Consider the following 18,147-nt stretch of genomic DNA (forward strand, 5'->3'; position numbering starts at 1 on the left):
CCAAAAAGATTGATGCTTGAGCCCCGTGCCTAGAGATTCATACAGAATTGGTCTGGGGTTGAGGCCCAGCCATCAGTACTTCCAAAGCTCCTCAATGGATTCTAATGCACTGCAGAGCTGAGAGCTACACTGAGTAAGGAGACTTTCTTGGTACATTACCTAAATGTACAATATCTCTCTTGTCAGAAAAAAAATAACTCTAACACTTTTAAGTCCATTTGTCTTTTGCTATGTCCTCTGTAAAGCAAAACAGCTTTTTCCCATCATGTTCTTAATGATCACTGGGTCATTTAATCAAATATGGTGATGTAGGGGAACAAAACTTTGCCACCCCAAAATATGTCTCTTTGGCTTGAGGATTATTTGGGGCTGTATGTTTTTAAGAAACAAAAGTCTCAGGAAGAGCTTTTATTTCTTCCCCTTAATCTCCTAAAAGAATTTAGATAAAAGACTTGTTCCAGGAAGAACTATCACCCCAGATGACTAAAGTATAATGTGAACTAGGTGTGGTAAACTGGGGGAAACTTAGCAAGGCCTGTTTGATCAAAGTCTTCTCTGTGTCCCATTATCTCTGCATGGCCCCAGCAAACTATTGTTTACCAAACGTTTGCACTTTTTCATCTTTCCGTAAATTGCCTTTCTTCCCTTTGAAGTCGGAGACTCCTATCCCCGTCTCCTTCTCCCAGGTTATATATAGCCTTCAATTGTCTAACTTGCTCTTGGGCCTCCTAGTCTTATGGAGCTCCCATATGTATGTAGTTAAACTTGAATCTGTATCATGTCAATTTAATTCTTAGATGAGCCAGAAAAACCTAGAAGGGGAGAGGAAAGGTTTTTTCCTCTGCAGTGGTGTTCCATAAATCATCTTTTCACAAGTGAACTTGTTATCTTAAAAGCTTGTCTCGGGCTTCCCTGGTGGCGCAGTGGTTGAGAGTCCGTCTGCCGATGCAGGGGACACAGGTTCATGCCCCGGTCTGGGAAGATCCCACGTGCCGCGGAGCGGCTGGGCCCGTGAGCCATGGCCGCTGAGCCTGCGCGTCCGGAGCCTATGCTCCGCAACGGGAGAGGCCACAACAGTGAGAGGCCCACATACAGCAAAAAAAAAAAAAGCTTGTCTCAATATCTCCTTGCAGAGTACATTAGACTTCTGAGCTCTATGGATCAGGAAACATTTCTTATTAATTCTTTTGACATAACTTAATAGATTAGGTTGTACATTGCACACCTCTGGAAGGACACTGTTCATGTTTGGAGCCATCATAGATTTGTAGATTTATTAAGACTTTTCTGGCACATGGCAGTACAGTGCCTTGAGGAAGAGGTGGCGTTTTTGTCATTTGTATAGTGATGTCATTTGGGTTAGCAGTAGGGCTGTATTTAGTCTAACAAATAAGACCACTACAAATTCATGATAAAACAGATTTCCCTCAACTGAAAAACATTCTGAGTAATCAATAATTTGGCAAATAAGCATTGGTTCAGTTTAGTATCAGTGTTAAACAGTTAATATGTTTTCATTAGCTTCCATAAACTTAGGGTGGCAGTGTTCCAGTAAAAATTTATTTGAAAGTCGGATCCTAATACCTAATACATTTGACTTAGAACTGTTTTTAAAAGTTGTGTCCATCATGTACTGTGTTCTGAATTATGACATTATTAAGAAATAATACTTAAGGTCACTAAAGCATCTTAGATAAGTGAAGAGCTATTGGAGGTTAGCCTAATGATTTGAACCGCAGCCTTATAGAAAGCAATCTAGAAAAAAAAAAAGAAAGAGAAAAAGAGACATTATCAGCTAGTCATTTTGTTTGCCTTTGGAGATAATGGAATTTTTTAAATTTTTACTTTTCGTGAGTATATGTAGGTATAGAAGAAGCAACAGAGTAACTTAAGCTAACTGCAAATAGAATGGGTCCTTTGCCTTCCGGCTTAAAGTGAAAGTGACTGTCTTGTAATGCCACTTTACCACCTGCTGTTACATTCAGCCAGAGTGGAAATGAAACTTGTATATTGTAGCAGTCAGTACCTTGCCATATATATTTTCTTAGTTTGAGAATGTCAGCAGAGCATGGTTTGCATCTGATCCCAAGTTTCCCCTTTTCTCTAAGGATTAAAATTCATTTGTTCTTGTTATAGGGTGTTTGTATATGGGGGAGCAGGTTTTGATGTTTTTCATTAACACCAGATACTATGCCATACTAAAGAATGCCGGCTCTCAGCTGACAACAAAATTATGTTTAAAATAGAGACTGAACTATGTTTTTACACGAACTCGTTGACACTTAAGCAAAGGCATTTAGAGCAAGTTTTCTTAGTCTTGGCTGTACAATCCTATAAGAGGGGATTAAACATTTGTGGAAATCAGCATTGGTAGTCTATAATAAAATCTGTAAATAATGTTTATGTCTTCCTAGCTATTAGCAGAAGTCCATATGATCTGAAATTTCAACATTACTTTCACTGCGTTGCAGACACACTGCCTATATTGTTTTGTTTTTCTTCAAAAAGCTTTTTAAAACAATAGACTTAGTTCAGACTGCTCATCAGTAATAAAAAGATAGACTAGGGTAGACATCATCTTTTTAATGTTTCAGAGCTTTGGGTGCTAATCCCTACTATTTTTGACTCATTGTTTGGCATTTAATTGAGTCCTATTTCCATCAATATAAAAGTAGAACAGGATGCAGCATAGAGTAGAGATTAAGAACATGGATTCTGAAGCTAGGCAGCCTAAGTTTTAACTGCTGGAATGATTTAAAGAAGTGTATGCTGTTAATGGAAAGGAACTTTTGTATCACTTTTCTATTACTAGCAAAAATGGACTTTTGAGGTTGGCGTTATGAAAATAATTTGTTCTGTTTGTACTATAAAATTATTTTCCCTTTCTCTTCCTCTTACTCCCCCCTGCCCTTTCTGACTCTCCCCCTTCTGGTTCCCTGGATTTATAATCATGGTTAATGGAATACCATAATTCAATTCATTACCCATTCATTCAACTAGGTAGCATGGTCTATGCCTCTTTGGTGGGTTTCTTATCTTCAATATTTAATTAATTAACAAGTACTGTCTGTTTCCACCTCTGAAACACTTTTGTATTTTAGTTAGGATTCTATTACTTTGAACCAGTCTTTCTGCTTTTATTTTCCCTCTACCTAAAGCAGTGATTTCAACCCTTGCTGTACATTAGGGCCATGTAAAGAGTAAGGAGGCCAAGTTCCCACCTTAGAACAATTTGAAGTCTTGGGAGAAGCGTGAAGCAATAATATTTTTAAAGATTTCCCAGGTGACTCAAATGTATGACAATATTTGAGGTCTTCTGTTCTAAATGCTCCTTTATAACAGTGATTCTCAAAGTGTGATCACCTGACCAGCCGCATCAACATCACTGGGAACTTGTTAGAAAAACAGATTCAGGTGCCACCCCAGCTCTACTGCATCAGAAACTCTGGACTTGGGGCCCAGAAATATGTATTCTAACCAGCCCTCCAGGGGATTCCCATGAATGCTCGAAGTTGAGAACTACTGCTTTATGGCAAAAGTCTCCTATTTCTCTTTCCCTGGTTGTGCATCACTACTATAAAACTTTTGAGCATGTTCATCTCTACCTAGCTATATTAATTTAGTTTTTTTTTTTTTTTTTTTTGCGGGCCTCTCACTGTTGTGGCCTCTCCCATTGCGGAGCACAGGCTCCGGACGCCCAGGCTCAGCGGCCATGGCTCACGGGCCCAGCCGCTCAGCGGCACATGGGATCTTCCCGGACCGGGGCACGAACCCGTGTCCCCTGCATCGGCAGGCTGATTCTCAACCACTGCGCCACCAGGGAAGCCCTTAATTTAGTTTTGAAATAGTACACATAATACTTTCAGTAGCTAAATTTCAAGACACGATATACACTTCAAGTGAAGTTCAAAGTAAAGTTTGTTAATGAGAATGGATGTAAATCAATAGTGCAAGTATTCTTGTTGATAAATTTGTTTTCTTTTTTCTTTTTTGGTAATAAATAATTATATCGGTGTTTTCACCTTATAATGCAGATGGAATAGAATGAATGGAGTGTAGTGGTTGGGGGAATCTAAGCCAGTCTGCCAAAGTTTGATTCCCATCTCTGCTAATGCCAGACTGTCCTGGACAATTAACTTAATGTCTCTGTGCATCAGTTTCTCATTTGAGAAATGATGAATTTCTCATAGCTCTATTTAGAGCTATGAATAGCATCTGTCTCAAAGAATTGTCAGGATTAACTGAGTTAATACGTGTAAATCACTTAGAAACTGGCCCTTATATGTGCTCAAAAATGGTAGTTATTCTTACTTAGAATTGAAAGACTGTCAGCTCTATCATTTTCTATTATCTTATTTATTTATTTTTGGTGTCTGTATTAGTATGAACCTCAATCTATTATTATTTTCTTTTCAGGTGTCTTTTTAAGTCACTTATTTATTTTGTGAGGGTTGGTTTAGTTACACTAGGTAATATAATCCATAAATCCATTTAATTGGGTGCTTCTGTACTGCCACATGCCCTAAACCCTTGAAAGTGAACTAATGAGAAAGATGTTTGTCGTTTTGATGTCTCTGGAACTTCTGCTCTCTTTTGATGGACCTTGATAATCCAACCAGGGAGAGTATCTGTATCAGACAAAAATAAATACAGATAAAAGTTCTAATTTACTTTCACACCTTCATAGACAGTCTTATACAACCCCTGGGGGAAAGCACCCTGTCTTAGAAGGTTCACGTCTCAAATTTTAAGGTATACATACATCATTTGAAGATCTTGTTAAAGTGCATATTCTGATTTACTAGATCTGGAGCTGGTCCTGAGATTCTGCTGCCCATTGCATTAAATATGAGATCATACCTAGTAGTCAACAATTGATGAAACTTGAGGTGTGGTAGAGATCAGGAGGTTAGGAGTAAAACCAGCAGCAAAGTTACAGTTAGTGTATTTGTATAGCTAATTTGGAGGCCTTGAGGCTAATTTTTGGAAAGTATTATTAGCTATTATTATTAAATTTGACCCCTGGGGATAAAACTCAAAATTATGGTCTGGTTTTCATACCTCCATCTGCCTGAACTTACATAGGATGAGAACAAAGCAGTCTACTTCTGGCATGAATTTAGAATGATAGACTCATAAAATTTAGAGTGATAAACTCATAAAATTCAATGAATTCATCAAACCAACTAATTTCTATTATGTATATAGTGTGTATATGTATTTTTGTAATATTATATAGAGTAGACACTTATGTACACTCAGTATGTATATTTATATAATGTACACATATTATCATACAGTAAATACTTATACACACATATATACACATACACACATATATACATACATACATACACATACATAATGCCCTGAGATCCAGAGCGGTGGATACAAGTTCCTTTAGGCAGTTAGCTCTTAGAACATCCCAAACACTTTGTAGCATTTTCTGCCCAGGCTGTAAGGTGGTCAGGCTCTAAGGATGCCATCCCCCACCCAGGAGTGGAATATCCCAAATGCTCCTGCAAAACATGAGCAGAAACTTTAGTGTCCTTGGACCTGTACCTTTTAGTGTAGCACCCCACAGAATGCTGGCTTTCATTTTAATAACGATTCAGACAGGTTCCAAGACACAAGTGCAAAATTTGCATAGTGTTTTAGGAGGACAAGAAGAAACAAATAATGAGAAGGGTGTTACCATTTTCTTCACGGTAGTCTCCCTGCTGCACGTGTACAGTGATCAGTTATACGTGGTCGTGTTGAGCTGTAGAACCCTCATGCTGTATTAACTGTAGTGTTAGGAAAATGGCTTCTGGCAATTTTCAATTATGTCAATTCCCTGAGTATTTACATTAGGAGCAACAGTTTTATGATGGGTACCAAAAAAATCCCCTCTTTCAGCATTTCCCCATTAGGCATACAAAATATTTTCTTTCCTATAAAATACACTTTAGGAGTATAACTTAGAGATGCGCATTAGATACTGGAGCTTGGAGAAGTAAAGGGTTCAGTTCAATCTCTGGCTCATTATTAGTTCTTCCTGTATTTCATTTCTGGATCTAATGTAAATTGAACTAGGGAATATTTGGAACACTAGTAATGGGTTTTGAAAAAAAAAAAATCATTGAATAGAAGCTCTCAGAAACTCTTCTGTAGAAAAATTTGGAAAAGGCGGTTTCTTTATACTCAGAAGATATTTACAACAAAGCATCAGGTACTTTCAGTAATAAAAGACATGGTTCATATTTTGATCAATACCTCCCGTCGGATACATAATTCAGCCTGAATGGGACATGACATTCATTTTCTTCATGGCATTGAGTGACCTGATGCTGTTTCAAATGGTAAATCTATATGTTTGGGTTATATGAAGGTAGAGGCTTTTAGTAAAACACCAAGGGCTAAACTGATACGGTTCTATTTTAGTTCTCTTAAAGGCAAATTAGGTTCCAATTAATGTTAAAGTTTAGTAAAGTAACACAGTGTCACTGCGTTTTCTGTTTCTATAATTGTGCTACTTTTAAACTCTATTTTCTTCCTTTTTCTCTCTGCCTTCATTACCCCAAGCACCATCAGCGATTTCCCTTAGGAACCTTTAAAATTCACAGTGAATTTTGGAATCTCCTGTTTAGACTACTATAGCTCTCTGAAAATTCATCCATTGTTTAGATGCCAGTTAATATCAGATAATAGTTTGTACTGCAATAAGAAGCGATTTTAGAAAATCAACAACTATTGCGCTTCAGTGATTTTTTTTTTTTCCCTCTGAGGCTTCAACAAATATTTGATTTTTTGCCTGAAAATAATGCTAGACAGTTTTAAGCTAAACATCCAACATTGGTTCCTTTGAATGATATATTTGCATTTTTTTATTGAACGGTGTGTCTATTACTAGTATAGTTTATACTAAGAGGAATTGGCCTTAAGGCACAATGAATCTTTGTTTCCATTTTACCAAACTTACATAAATTTCTTTTAGGAGCAACCACTCTGTACTCAGACTGTCTGAAGTGCATATGAATTTGGAAATATATTTTACTGACAACTCCAAGTTTCAAGAGTTAAGAATGCTCATTTATAAATAGTACTATTTTTATACTCTCTTCTGCTGGAAATGTGAATCTGTCAATTAAAGAGTGTCAAAGAGCTCTCCAAACCTCTAAAATGATTCCCAGCTACCTCAGACTTTTGAAACAAAAAAGACTCCTGAGGGCTTCCCTGGTGGCGCAGTGGTTGAGAGTCTGCCTGCCGATGCAGGGGACGTGGGTTCGTGCCCCGGTCTGGGAAGATCCCACATACCGCGGAGCGGCTGGGCCCGTGAGCCATGGCCGCTGAGCCTGCGCGTCCGGAGCCTGTGCTCCGCAACGGGAGAGGCCACAACAGTGAGAGGCCCACGTACCACAAAAAAAAAAAAAAAAGACTCCTGAGTTCCATGCTGTGGGATGGGCCCAGTCCAGCAACTAACACTCATTAAATAGCTGATTAATGGAAGCCCCTAACAGAGTATTGGTTTTTTTTCCCCCATTGGGTGATGATGCTAACACATATAATTAGATTTTGTGTTGTATATAATTAGACTTTGTGTTGTATCTGTGTAAGAAGTTCTATAATTCATTTTGAAAATCAGTTGAAAATGATATTGAATGGTAATTTAGTATTCTTTGAAAGCATTAATTAATATTTAACTACTTCAGTGTATAATATCTGTGTTTTATAAATAAACCTAAGATATTCATAGACACTGTCAACTCTTGCCTCACTACTGTAGAATGACGTGATGTCACATTTCTGGCTTCCCCCCCACCTTTTATGACAGTGCCTGTTAGTATCCTTTGTGGGCCTACTTCATTTGCCCCCTTCTTCTGCCTGTTTCTTAAATCTCAGTGCTCCTCAGATATCTTAGTCTTTTTCTATGCTCAGCATGGGTCATCGTCTACTATATACATGCTGACGACTTCTTAAATCTGTTCCCCCAGCCCAAACCTCTCCCCAACACATCAGACCTCTATATTCAGCCTCTTACTGGATATCTCTATTTGGATGTTCCAGAGGCAGCTCAAACGCAGCATGTCCCATACAGGATTTGTCACTATATGCTTCAGCCGTATTGATCCAGTTTTTGTTTACTGAAAGTCCCATGTTCTCTCTCACTTGTTTGCAGACACCCTTAGCCTGAAATATACTTTCCCTCCAGCTAACTGAACAAATCTCATAACTGACTTTCTCCAGGAAGCCTTTCCTAATTCTTAGGTTAAGATTTGGGACCTCTTTTATATGGTAATAATGACACTAATATAGTAACATTGTTGTAGTAATATATTATAGTAATATAATATAGTAATATAGCATATTTATCAATATGGTAAAAGTGATAAAGGTAATGATGATGATGATAATACTCTATTAGTTTCTTATTGATGCTGTAATAAATTACCACATCCATAGTGGCTTAAAACAACATGAATTTATTATCATACAGTTCTGTAGGTTGGCAGGTTGACACTGCTCTCACTAAAGTCTTTTCTTTAGGGGAGAATCTCTAAATTTTCTTGCTGTTTCTAATTTCTAGAAGCCCTGTGATCCTTGGCCTGTGACACCCTTCCATCTTCAAGGCCAGCAATGGCCTCCAGGGTCTTTCTCTCATTTCCTCACTCTGACACCGACTCTTCTGCCTCCTGCTTTTCAGGACCCTTGTGATTATACTGAGTCCACCTGGATAATCCAAGATACTCTTCCATTTTAAGGTCAGCTGATTAGCAACCTTAATTCCATTTGTGGCCTTAATTCCCCTTTGCCAAGTAATCTAATATATCCACAGGTTCTGGGAATGAGGGCATGGACATCTTTGGAGGGGCTTTTTGTCTACAATAGCTAACAGCTATTGAGAACTAGGTCTTGTTCCAAGCATCTCACTCACATAGTTGTCAAGAGCTAAGAAGAGTCTGAGATTTTTATCTTACCCTATTTGCAAGCTTGACAAGTCAGCCTGCCATTGTTTCTTGAAACATGGTGGAAGACATGAAACTCTTGGATTAGAGACAATAAAACTTTATTCCTTTAGCTATAGCAGTAGCCAGAGTATCAACATTTTTTGAGCCAGTTCCCTGAGCCCCAATTCCCAAGAGCAACGCAAAGAGGTCCAGGTGATACCTGCATATGCAATGGATTATATAATAGGTGAGGAACTCTGACCCTGAGGAATCCAGTTATTTTATAAATTATGGTATGTACTCCTGTCCTTTGCTTTTGAGAGGACACTATCTCTGTTTTTCTCTATACAGATATCCTTAAAAAGATAGTCTGGAACAAAAACCAGTCAGTATCTGTGCTCTTAAGACATACAGAAATGTGAAAGATACTTGACAGTTGTGTTCCAACAATAGCCCTCGCAGTAACGCTGTGAAATAGTAGCAATTATAATCATCTTCCTTTTACAGGTAAGGAAAATGAGGGGCAGAGATGATAAGTAACAAGCCTGCTAAGTAGCAGGATGGAGTTTTGAACCTGAGCTACCTGGCCTCACAGCCCATGTTCTTAGTCTCTGCTCTGTGCTGCTTCCATCATACCATGTACTCAGGTTAGCGCATGTACTACCCTGCGGTTTCCTTCATGTGTGTCTATAATATGTATACTTTTAAACTTGTTTGTATTCCCCATTGGTTTTTAAACTCCATGAGGGTTTAATGGGACTGTGTCTTTATTGTTCAGGGTTTATATATCCAGTGTTCAGATCAGTCTGGCCTATGTTAGGTAATGAATAAGTATTTTAGGAATAAATGAAAAAAATACAGTAAACGAAACCTTCATAGAAAGGAACCTTACTTACAACCTACATTCTCTTAGGTAACAGCAAATCTTTGTTATATAACAAGCATTAATCAAGTTGGCCTGTCACCAAATGATGGTGATAGGAATCATTTAGTGTGTTTTTGATGTTTATGCCTAATCATGTCCGTTAAAGTAAAGACCGTAAGTTTTGAAAGTGCTTGAGAGAAGATGCAAAATGTGATGATGGCAATCAAAGTAGAGCTAATTTTAAAAATTAAATGGGTGAGAAAATGACAAACGTTCCTTGTGCATATGGGATAAGTCCTTTGGCATAAAAATTCTTTTTCAGGGAAAAAGGGAGTTAGACAAACCATGAAAAGTGTTCCTCCTTTGCAATTGACAGTAATCAGGAAGTGTCGAGGAAAAGTGATTGCAGAAATGAAAAAAAAAAAAGTCTTTTGAGTGTGTGCAGGAGTATCAGCAAAAACATTGAGTGCATATTATGGCCTAATGCTAATTCAGGAGAATGCTGGGAGTTTGAGAACTTAAATGCTAAGCTAGTGAATACAAGTGGTACTGATGAAAATTCTGTTATAGGCTAAAGTATGTAGCTGAAACTAATCTTTTTTGATGGAAATATGCCCAAATAGAAAGTCCATCAGGAGAAAGTGTGTTCTGTTTTAAAGCTTTGAAGAACCAATTCACTCTTTTTAAAAAATTTTTACTACAGTGTAGTTGATTTACAATGTTGTGTTAGTTTCAGGTGTACAGCAAAGTGGATCAGTTATACATATATCCACTCTTTTGTAGATTCTTTTCCCATATAGGTCTTAAATTGGTGGAAATGTATCCAAGGATACCAAAGCTTAAACTCCTCTTTGTCAAATGAACTTGAAAACAGCCATTCAGTACCTAATCTGTTTGTGAGTAAAAACAACTTCAGAATATGCACTTGAAAGGAAAACGTTGGTTCTCATTTTATAAATACCAGTAATAGATGACTTCTATGAATTTTATCTGATCAATATTACTATTTCAAATGCAATTTATATTTATACTAGTCACGTGGTAATTGTCAGAGCAAGGAGTTTTATTTTTAATACTTAAGCATGAATGCTTATGTAAATAGTATCTTCAAGTGCCAGTCATGGCATGATCAAAACACAACTTTTTTTTTTTTTTAACTTGCTATACCTTTAAAACTTATTTAGGGTCCCTGAATAATAAAATGGGCATGTCCTACGACTTTATTTTTTTTAAGTTTGTTCTTAGGTAGGTCCTGTATTGCTTTACATCATAAGCAACATTTTCAATTCAGAAATCAGAATGCCTAGCATAACACATTAGCCAACATTTCATCTTTGTTAGAAGACAAGATTCCTCCTCTCTCAAGCTAAGGCCTGTCATGAATGATTCTCCAAGGTGAGGATGAACTGGAAAGATCCCAAATAGCGATGGCATTGATTTCTCATGTTTTGTGCTTAGGACTAAGCGCTTTAAACGGACCATCTCATTGGATCTTCACAACAACCTGCAAGGATGTTATCCCCGCTTTATCAATGAACAATTTGTTTGAAGTTCCATAGCCAGTAAATATTAGACCTGGGTTTGGATCCCAAACAGTGTGGACTCTAAAGCTCCAACTTGGCCTCCTACTGTTGTGGCCTCTCCCGTTGTGTAGCACGGGCTCTGGACGCACAGGCTCAGCGGCCACGGCCCACGGGCCCAGCCTCTCTGCGGCATGTGGGATCTTCCCGGACCGGGGCACGAACCCACGTCTCCCGCTTCGGCAGGCAGACCCCCCAACCACTGCGCCACCAGGGAAGCCCTAAAGCTCCAACTTTTAACTGCTATGTGTACTGCCCTCTGCCAAGAAGGGCAGGGTTGCAGTGCTGGAAAGATAACTTGGATTGTGATTGAGATGCTGCTAGGACACCTCATGGAAGATAGTATTAAGGCTGAAATTTAAAGGGTGAAGGAAACAGAAGGAAGAGTTAGTGCAGAAGTCTGGGGATTTGGGAGCAGGATAGATCTGGGGTGGAAGAACCAGGGCAAAGTTCAGAATGTGTCTGTCAATCTGGAGGGAGTGCCTCTGAGAGATACTTAGCAGAGAAGTTTAAAGGAGCAGAAGAGCACTTCGCTCGGCAAACAGTGAAACCATGGAACTGAAGACCAGAACTGCAGAATTTAATGTTCTTTCTTGGATGGAACTTGGTAATGTCTACATATCTGTTTGGTTTGTGACATCAGGCAAAACTAGTTGTAAGCTATATTCAGCATGACTTGTCATCAGAGGGGAAATGATCCTGGACAACAAACTCTGCTGATCTGTGAGCTCAGAATCTGACTCTGGCAAGGAGGAGAGGCCTGATATTGCACATGGTTTTTTTTTTGCTAGGGGTTATTTAATAATGTAGAATACATTAAAGTCTATTTCTAGTTTATGAAGTTATACATCAGAACATTGCCCCTAATGCTGGAGACTGGATTTCAGTTTGTATGTATTATAAGACCCTGCTTGATGATTCTTTGAACATTTCCACGCGGTTTCAGGGTTCGTTTTAGCGCGGTGTTGTTAGGGTAGTGGGACATTTTTCTTGGTGACTGACCTTCCCCAGAGTCCAAAAGAGGAAGCTGCAAAGCCTTCTTAAGATTTAAGCCAGATTACAGGGGAGAGGAGTATTCTAGAAGGAATAGTACATTAGTGGCTGTGGACGGGGAACTATCAGTTAACAGTCTACTACTAAGGTGCTTAGATATTTTCCTCTGGAGCTCAAAGAGAGCTGTCTGGGCATGTGAGTGGTGACAGATGACATTGGACTGGGTGAGAACACTCAAAGAAAACTAGTAGAATGAGTTAAAACACACACACACACACACACACACACACAGATGGAAATCCTAGAACTCTGGTTTTCAAACATCAGAAGATGACAAGAAAATAAAACAAACAAACAAGAACAAAAACAACAAGAAGAAAGGCTAATCTGGGAAGTGGAGGAGAAACACGGTATCTTTCTATGACAGACCCTAATTAGCAGTGTGATAAGTCGCGGCAGTATCAAAAAAGTAAAAACTCAGAGGGTCTCCATGAGATTTTGTGCTCTTAGTTAGCGAGAGCTGTTTCAAGGTAGTGTTAAAGATAAAAAGTAGGGCTTCCCTGGTGGCGCAGTGGTTGAGAGTCCGCCTGCCGATGCAGGAGACACGGGTTCGTGCCCTGGTCCGGGAGGATCCCACATGCCGCGGAGCAACTAAGCCCGTGAGCCATGGCCGCTGAGCCTGTGCGTCCGGAGCCTGTGCTCCGCAACGGGAGAGGCCACAACAGTGAGAGGCCCGCATACCGCAAAAAAAAAAAAAAAAAAAAAAAAAAAAAAAGATAAAAAGTAAGTTCTAGTGCACTGAAGGGAACAAGTAGAGAAAGTCAGATTTTTATGGTGATTTATGTAATCACATTCACTAGTATTATATGAATATTTGCTATCTGCCTGTAGTTTTAGGACTAGCGTAATTAATTGGGAGCAGACTCCTATGCATAATTTTATCCAGGATTTTCTTTAAATTTCCAAGTAAATTTGACTCTGAAACATTTGTGTTTTCTTCTGTTTTCAAGGCATATTAAAGAGTTGTGGTTGCACACGTTAATGGATATAGCCTCATGACGAATCGTTTTGCAAAAATTGAAACAATTTAATTCATTGTAAATAAATCTTATTATCTTCAAAGTTAAGCAAAAGAATATTTTAGTTACTGAAGGTATTAACAGCTTCATTGAGGTACAGTGACATGCAGTATGATGCACATACGTAAAGTGTAAAATCTGATTTTTTTTTTTTTTTGCGGTACTTGGGCCTCTCACTGTTGTGGCCTCTCCCGTTGCGGAGCACAGGCTCCGGACGCACAGGCCCAGCGGCCATGGCTCACGAGCCCAGCCGCTCCGCGGCATGTGGGATCCTCCCGGACCGGGGCACGAACCCGCGTCCCCTGCATCGGCAGGCGGGCCCTCAACCACTGCGCCACCAGGGAAGCCCTAAAATCTGATGTTTTAAGATACGTATACACCCATGAAGTCATCACCATAATGAGCCTATCCATCACCCCCAAAAGTTTCCTGTTGCTATTTTATTTATTTACTTTTTTAATCGAAGTATAGGTGATTTACAATGCTGTGTCAATCTCTGCTGTACAACAAAGTGACTCAGTTATACACAGAGACATTCTTTCTTTCCTGTTGCTATTTTTAATCCCTCCTATCTGTGTCCCCAGGTGACTGCTGATCTGCTTTTTGACATTATAGATTAATTTGCATTTTCTAAAATTTTATGTAAGTGACATAAGTCATACAACGTATATATTTTTTCTTCCTTTTTACTCAGTATAACTATTCTGGGGCTCATCCATGTTGCACGTATTGATAGCTCATTTCTTGTTATTGCTGAACAGCATTTTATTGTATGGATATACCACACATTATCCATTCACCTATTGATGGACATTGGAATTCTTTCCAGTTTGGGCATACTGGAAGTAAACTGTTATGAACATTTGTGTACAAGTCTTTATGTGGATATATGCTTCCTGAAGGTGTTCTTAAAATATAGACCTGTTTATGAGATAAAGGTATAGAGCAGAGAGACACAGTTAAATTATCCCTCAATAGTTGTTAGAGCAAAATCCAAGTCTCTTCAGTACATTGATAGAAGGTTATTATGTCTGTAGTAGCGTAATCTAATTTTTAAAAGTTTCTTTTTCTTTCCTTCTGCCAGCAATAGACATGGTTCCCTGTATCTATTGTAAAGCCTGTGAGCATCTGAGAAGCTGCCTCCTGTGCTTGATCCCTCTGTGATTACTCAGTTCTCAATCACTTTATCTGAATCTGACTCCATTTGCTCAAGAGTCTTTGGCTGAAGTACAGCTTTGTTACTCGGGTCTGACTTGTCTGCCCTTAGACCTCTGGAAACCAACCTGTCACCAGCTGCCTACTTAGGTCACCATTGCCTGAGATCGTTGGCACCAACCTTCGGCTGCCCCCTCACCACACCTGCTTAGGCTGCTAGTCAGGTTTTTGCTGTCTGATGACTGCTCCTGGCTGTACCTTCTTTATTCCAAACTCTTAGACTCGCATCTGGCCCATGTCTGGAATTTTCTCTCTGTGCCATTTGAGCCACTCCATATCCCAGAGTGCGGCCTGATTTGTTGACTTAGTCTTGGGGACCTGACTACTCTTGGCTCTTGGAGAACTCCAGCAAACAGAATTGCCTCTGTTTTGCAACAGCCTTGTCCATAAGTCCCCGTGTTCCTACAAGTAAATGGCCCCAGACCTGCTACTGCTATTGCCATCTGCTGGTGGCACGCAGAGTTGGTGCAATGTTGTTCTATTGCCTAGTTTGTTTATATTTAAGGACGGTCTCAAGGTAAAATCTTAAGCAGAAGTATGTCTATTTGTTATGTACTTGCACTCTGTATAATTCTCACATCTGTACTCTTCTCCTTTATATGCTTCAGCCACACCAACCTTCATTCTATCCGATATGCTAGTCTCATTTCCTCCTTAGGGCCTGTGCATTTTTTGTCCCCTCTTCTTAGGACAGTATATCAATACTTCCACAGATCTCCAGACAGATAGCTCCTACCATTATTCACATCTCAGGTGAGATGTGATTACCTTAGAGATGCCTGCTTTGACCACACTCCACCCATTTCACCCTACCAGTCAATCACTGTCTTACTCTATTATTTTTGGGTAGCATTTATCATTTACTAAATTTCTTTCATTCATTTATTACTTGTTAATTAACCTCCTCTTCCTACACACACCCACAAATAAGCATAAGTGCCATGAGAGCAGGGAGCAAGGAGCTTGGATGACAGAACAAACAAGGCTTGTATTGAGCAAAAGAGATGCTCAATAAATACATACTTGTATAAATGAATGCATATAGTACCTCTGTCTGCCTGTTGAAATCCTGTTTATCTTTGGAAGTCCAACTCAGATACTATCTCTTTCAAGAACTTCTCCAACTAAATCTGTTTTCTCTCTCTTTCACAGGACTTTTTATTCTTTATTTATTTTTTCTATTAAGCTGTCATGTTTCCATGTAGTGGATACAGGTGCCATACTTGACATCTTTAGTCCATAGGTCAGAAGCACAGGTAACAACCTGGGCTTGGGACTGGCTTTTGAAGTAGGGATGGAGGGTGCAGTGTTGTAGGACTGAACCCTTAACCTGTGGAATCTGATTCTATCTTTGGGTAGATGGTTTCGGAATTGTGTTGAATACTGAGTCACTCTGTTGGAATCCAAGGATTACTTATAGACGGTGTGGGACAAACCCCCATGTCCCCGCCCCACATGCACACATGTTGAAATTGGCTCCAAGAACCTAAGAGACTGTCCCTCATTCCTTCTTCCTTTTCTGAAGCAATCATAATTCTGAATCTGGTGTTTATCATTCCTATATGTGTGTAACTGTGTGTGCATTTTACCACTACTGTCTGTCTGAGTATATGTGTGAATGTGTGAGTATCCATTTGCAATCTATGGTACTATTCTGCTTGTTTTTAAGTAGTATATGGCAAGGGTCATTCTACACCTTATTTGTTCCCTCAACATTATGTTTTTCAGATTATCCGTGTTGATACATGTAGTGTTAGAATCTAGCGGTAAGACTATTTCAGTTGTTGTATGGTATTCCTTTTTAGAATTATTTCACACTTTCTTTGTCAGTTATCTCAGTGAAAGGCTTGCAGTTTTCTCTTTTCACTCTTACAAAGACTACTGCAGCAAACTTTTTTGTACCATTATTTTCTTAGCATCCTAGGGAGTTAGTCCAGGGTTTACATGGGAAAGTGGAGCCAGGTGGCCTGGGTTCGAATCCTTACATTGCCGCTTGCTAGCTTTCCCAAGCAGCATTGAGCACCAGCTATATTCAGGCCTTCTGCACATGCATGCCCTACCTCAGCCCCTGGCAACAAGTTATCAGCTTGGCTTAGATGCCTTTGGCTCCGGTGGGTCCTGCTGGATCCAGTTCCCAAATGCCACTGCCCGTGGCTTCACATGCAATCACTGCTTTGCATTTATGTACCATTTCTGGTCCATGGAGAGGCTTATAGAGGTTTATTTTCAAGCTTTGAGATGATTTTCAGTTCTTCCTTTTAATATTTTACTTATCATTGCTATGTGTTTGAGCAGAGAGAGTGCATCAAAGCATGTACTTAATTGTGTCACCTTAAGCAAACGTTGATAATACCTCTACAACCTTTTAAAATAAGCACAAATCTTAGAATCATCTAATCATAGATTTTCGGAGCTGGAAGGGATTTTAGAGATCATGACGTCCAATAACTTTATTTTATAGGTGAGTGAATTGTGGTCTTGAGAAATTAAAGTGATTTTCTTATGTCATATATTTAATTAATGGTGGAGGCAGGACTAGAACCAGAGTCTGCAGGTTCTCTCAATAGTCCTTTTGACACTACATCTACTTTTTTAGTTTTCTCTATCTGAGCTATATTTACATGTAATATTTTATTTTTAATAAAACTTTAAAAATACATTAGAATTAAGCAATTAGATATATGACATGTCGGATTTTTAAACTGATGTGAGATGTTTTCTTTTGAACAATATTGAGGTAAAAGCAAGAGTACAGCATTTACTGCACTGAGCTGAATATATTTTCATTAGAAAGCACAATGCCTTTTGACTCTGTAGATTCCTGCTGCATTTGGTTTCCTTGACTTTCTGCAACTTATTAGGATAGGCCCATCAATAATGGTGCTGATACTTCCAACCTCCTACAGCACTGGGTCTGAAAATGAACTGTGATGGATGGATATGGCCAGCATTTATAGTAATAGCCTATATTTCTTCTGTCACGTAAAAATGGCAGGTAGTTTAATTTAGAAAAAAGAATTACTGAGAAAGAACAAGTATTTCTTCTAATTAGGATTTCTGGACTTTTGTCGGATATGAATTTAGAATCTGACATGTTTGTTAAAGCCTTTGGAATTGTTTTATTCTATTTCTAGATCTTTTAGCTGTGCCTAAGCATCCGTATGCTGCTATGGAGAATTGGGGACTAAGTATTTTTGTGGAACAAAGAATACTGCTGGATCCCAGTGTTTCATCTATTTCTTATTTGCTGGATGTCACCATGGTCATTGTTCATGAGATATGTCACCAGGTATGAGAAAAAGGATCAGGTGTAAGTATAATTGCAAATATTGAGAATGTAGAATGATTTCAGATACTTAGATTAGGAGCTAAGTTATTATCCTCCCAATTAAGTTTTAATTGTATAGAGCACCATGTAGTTCTTTTTGGAAGATAGGCTGTTCTTCGCAAATAACAGCACAAATGAAAGCAAACACACGGATCATATT

At 38.9% G+C, this 18,147-nt stretch overlaps 1 protein-coding gene across 1 annotated transcript in view; it reads left to right on the forward strand.

Moving 5' to 3' along the window:
• Window positions 1–18,147, forward strand: part of TRHDE (thyrotropin releasing hormone degrading enzyme) — a 430,192-nt gene that overhangs the window by 192,490 nt on the left and 219,555 nt on the right. Inside the window, exon 4 of the mRNA XM_059082402.2 lies at window positions 17,794–17,948. Within this exon, the coding sequence (XP_058938385.1) occupies window positions 17,794–17,948 (155 nt within the window). The remainder of the gene's footprint in view (window positions 1–17,793; window positions 17,949–18,147) is intronic.

Source organism: Kogia breviceps, chromosome 12, assembly GCF_026419965.1.
Source record: "Kogia breviceps isolate mKogBre1 chromosome 12, mKogBre1 haplotype 1, whole genome shotgun sequence".
NCBI classification, from domain to species: domain Eukaryota; kingdom Metazoa; phylum Chordata; class Mammalia; order Artiodactyla; family Physeteridae; genus Kogia; species Kogia breviceps.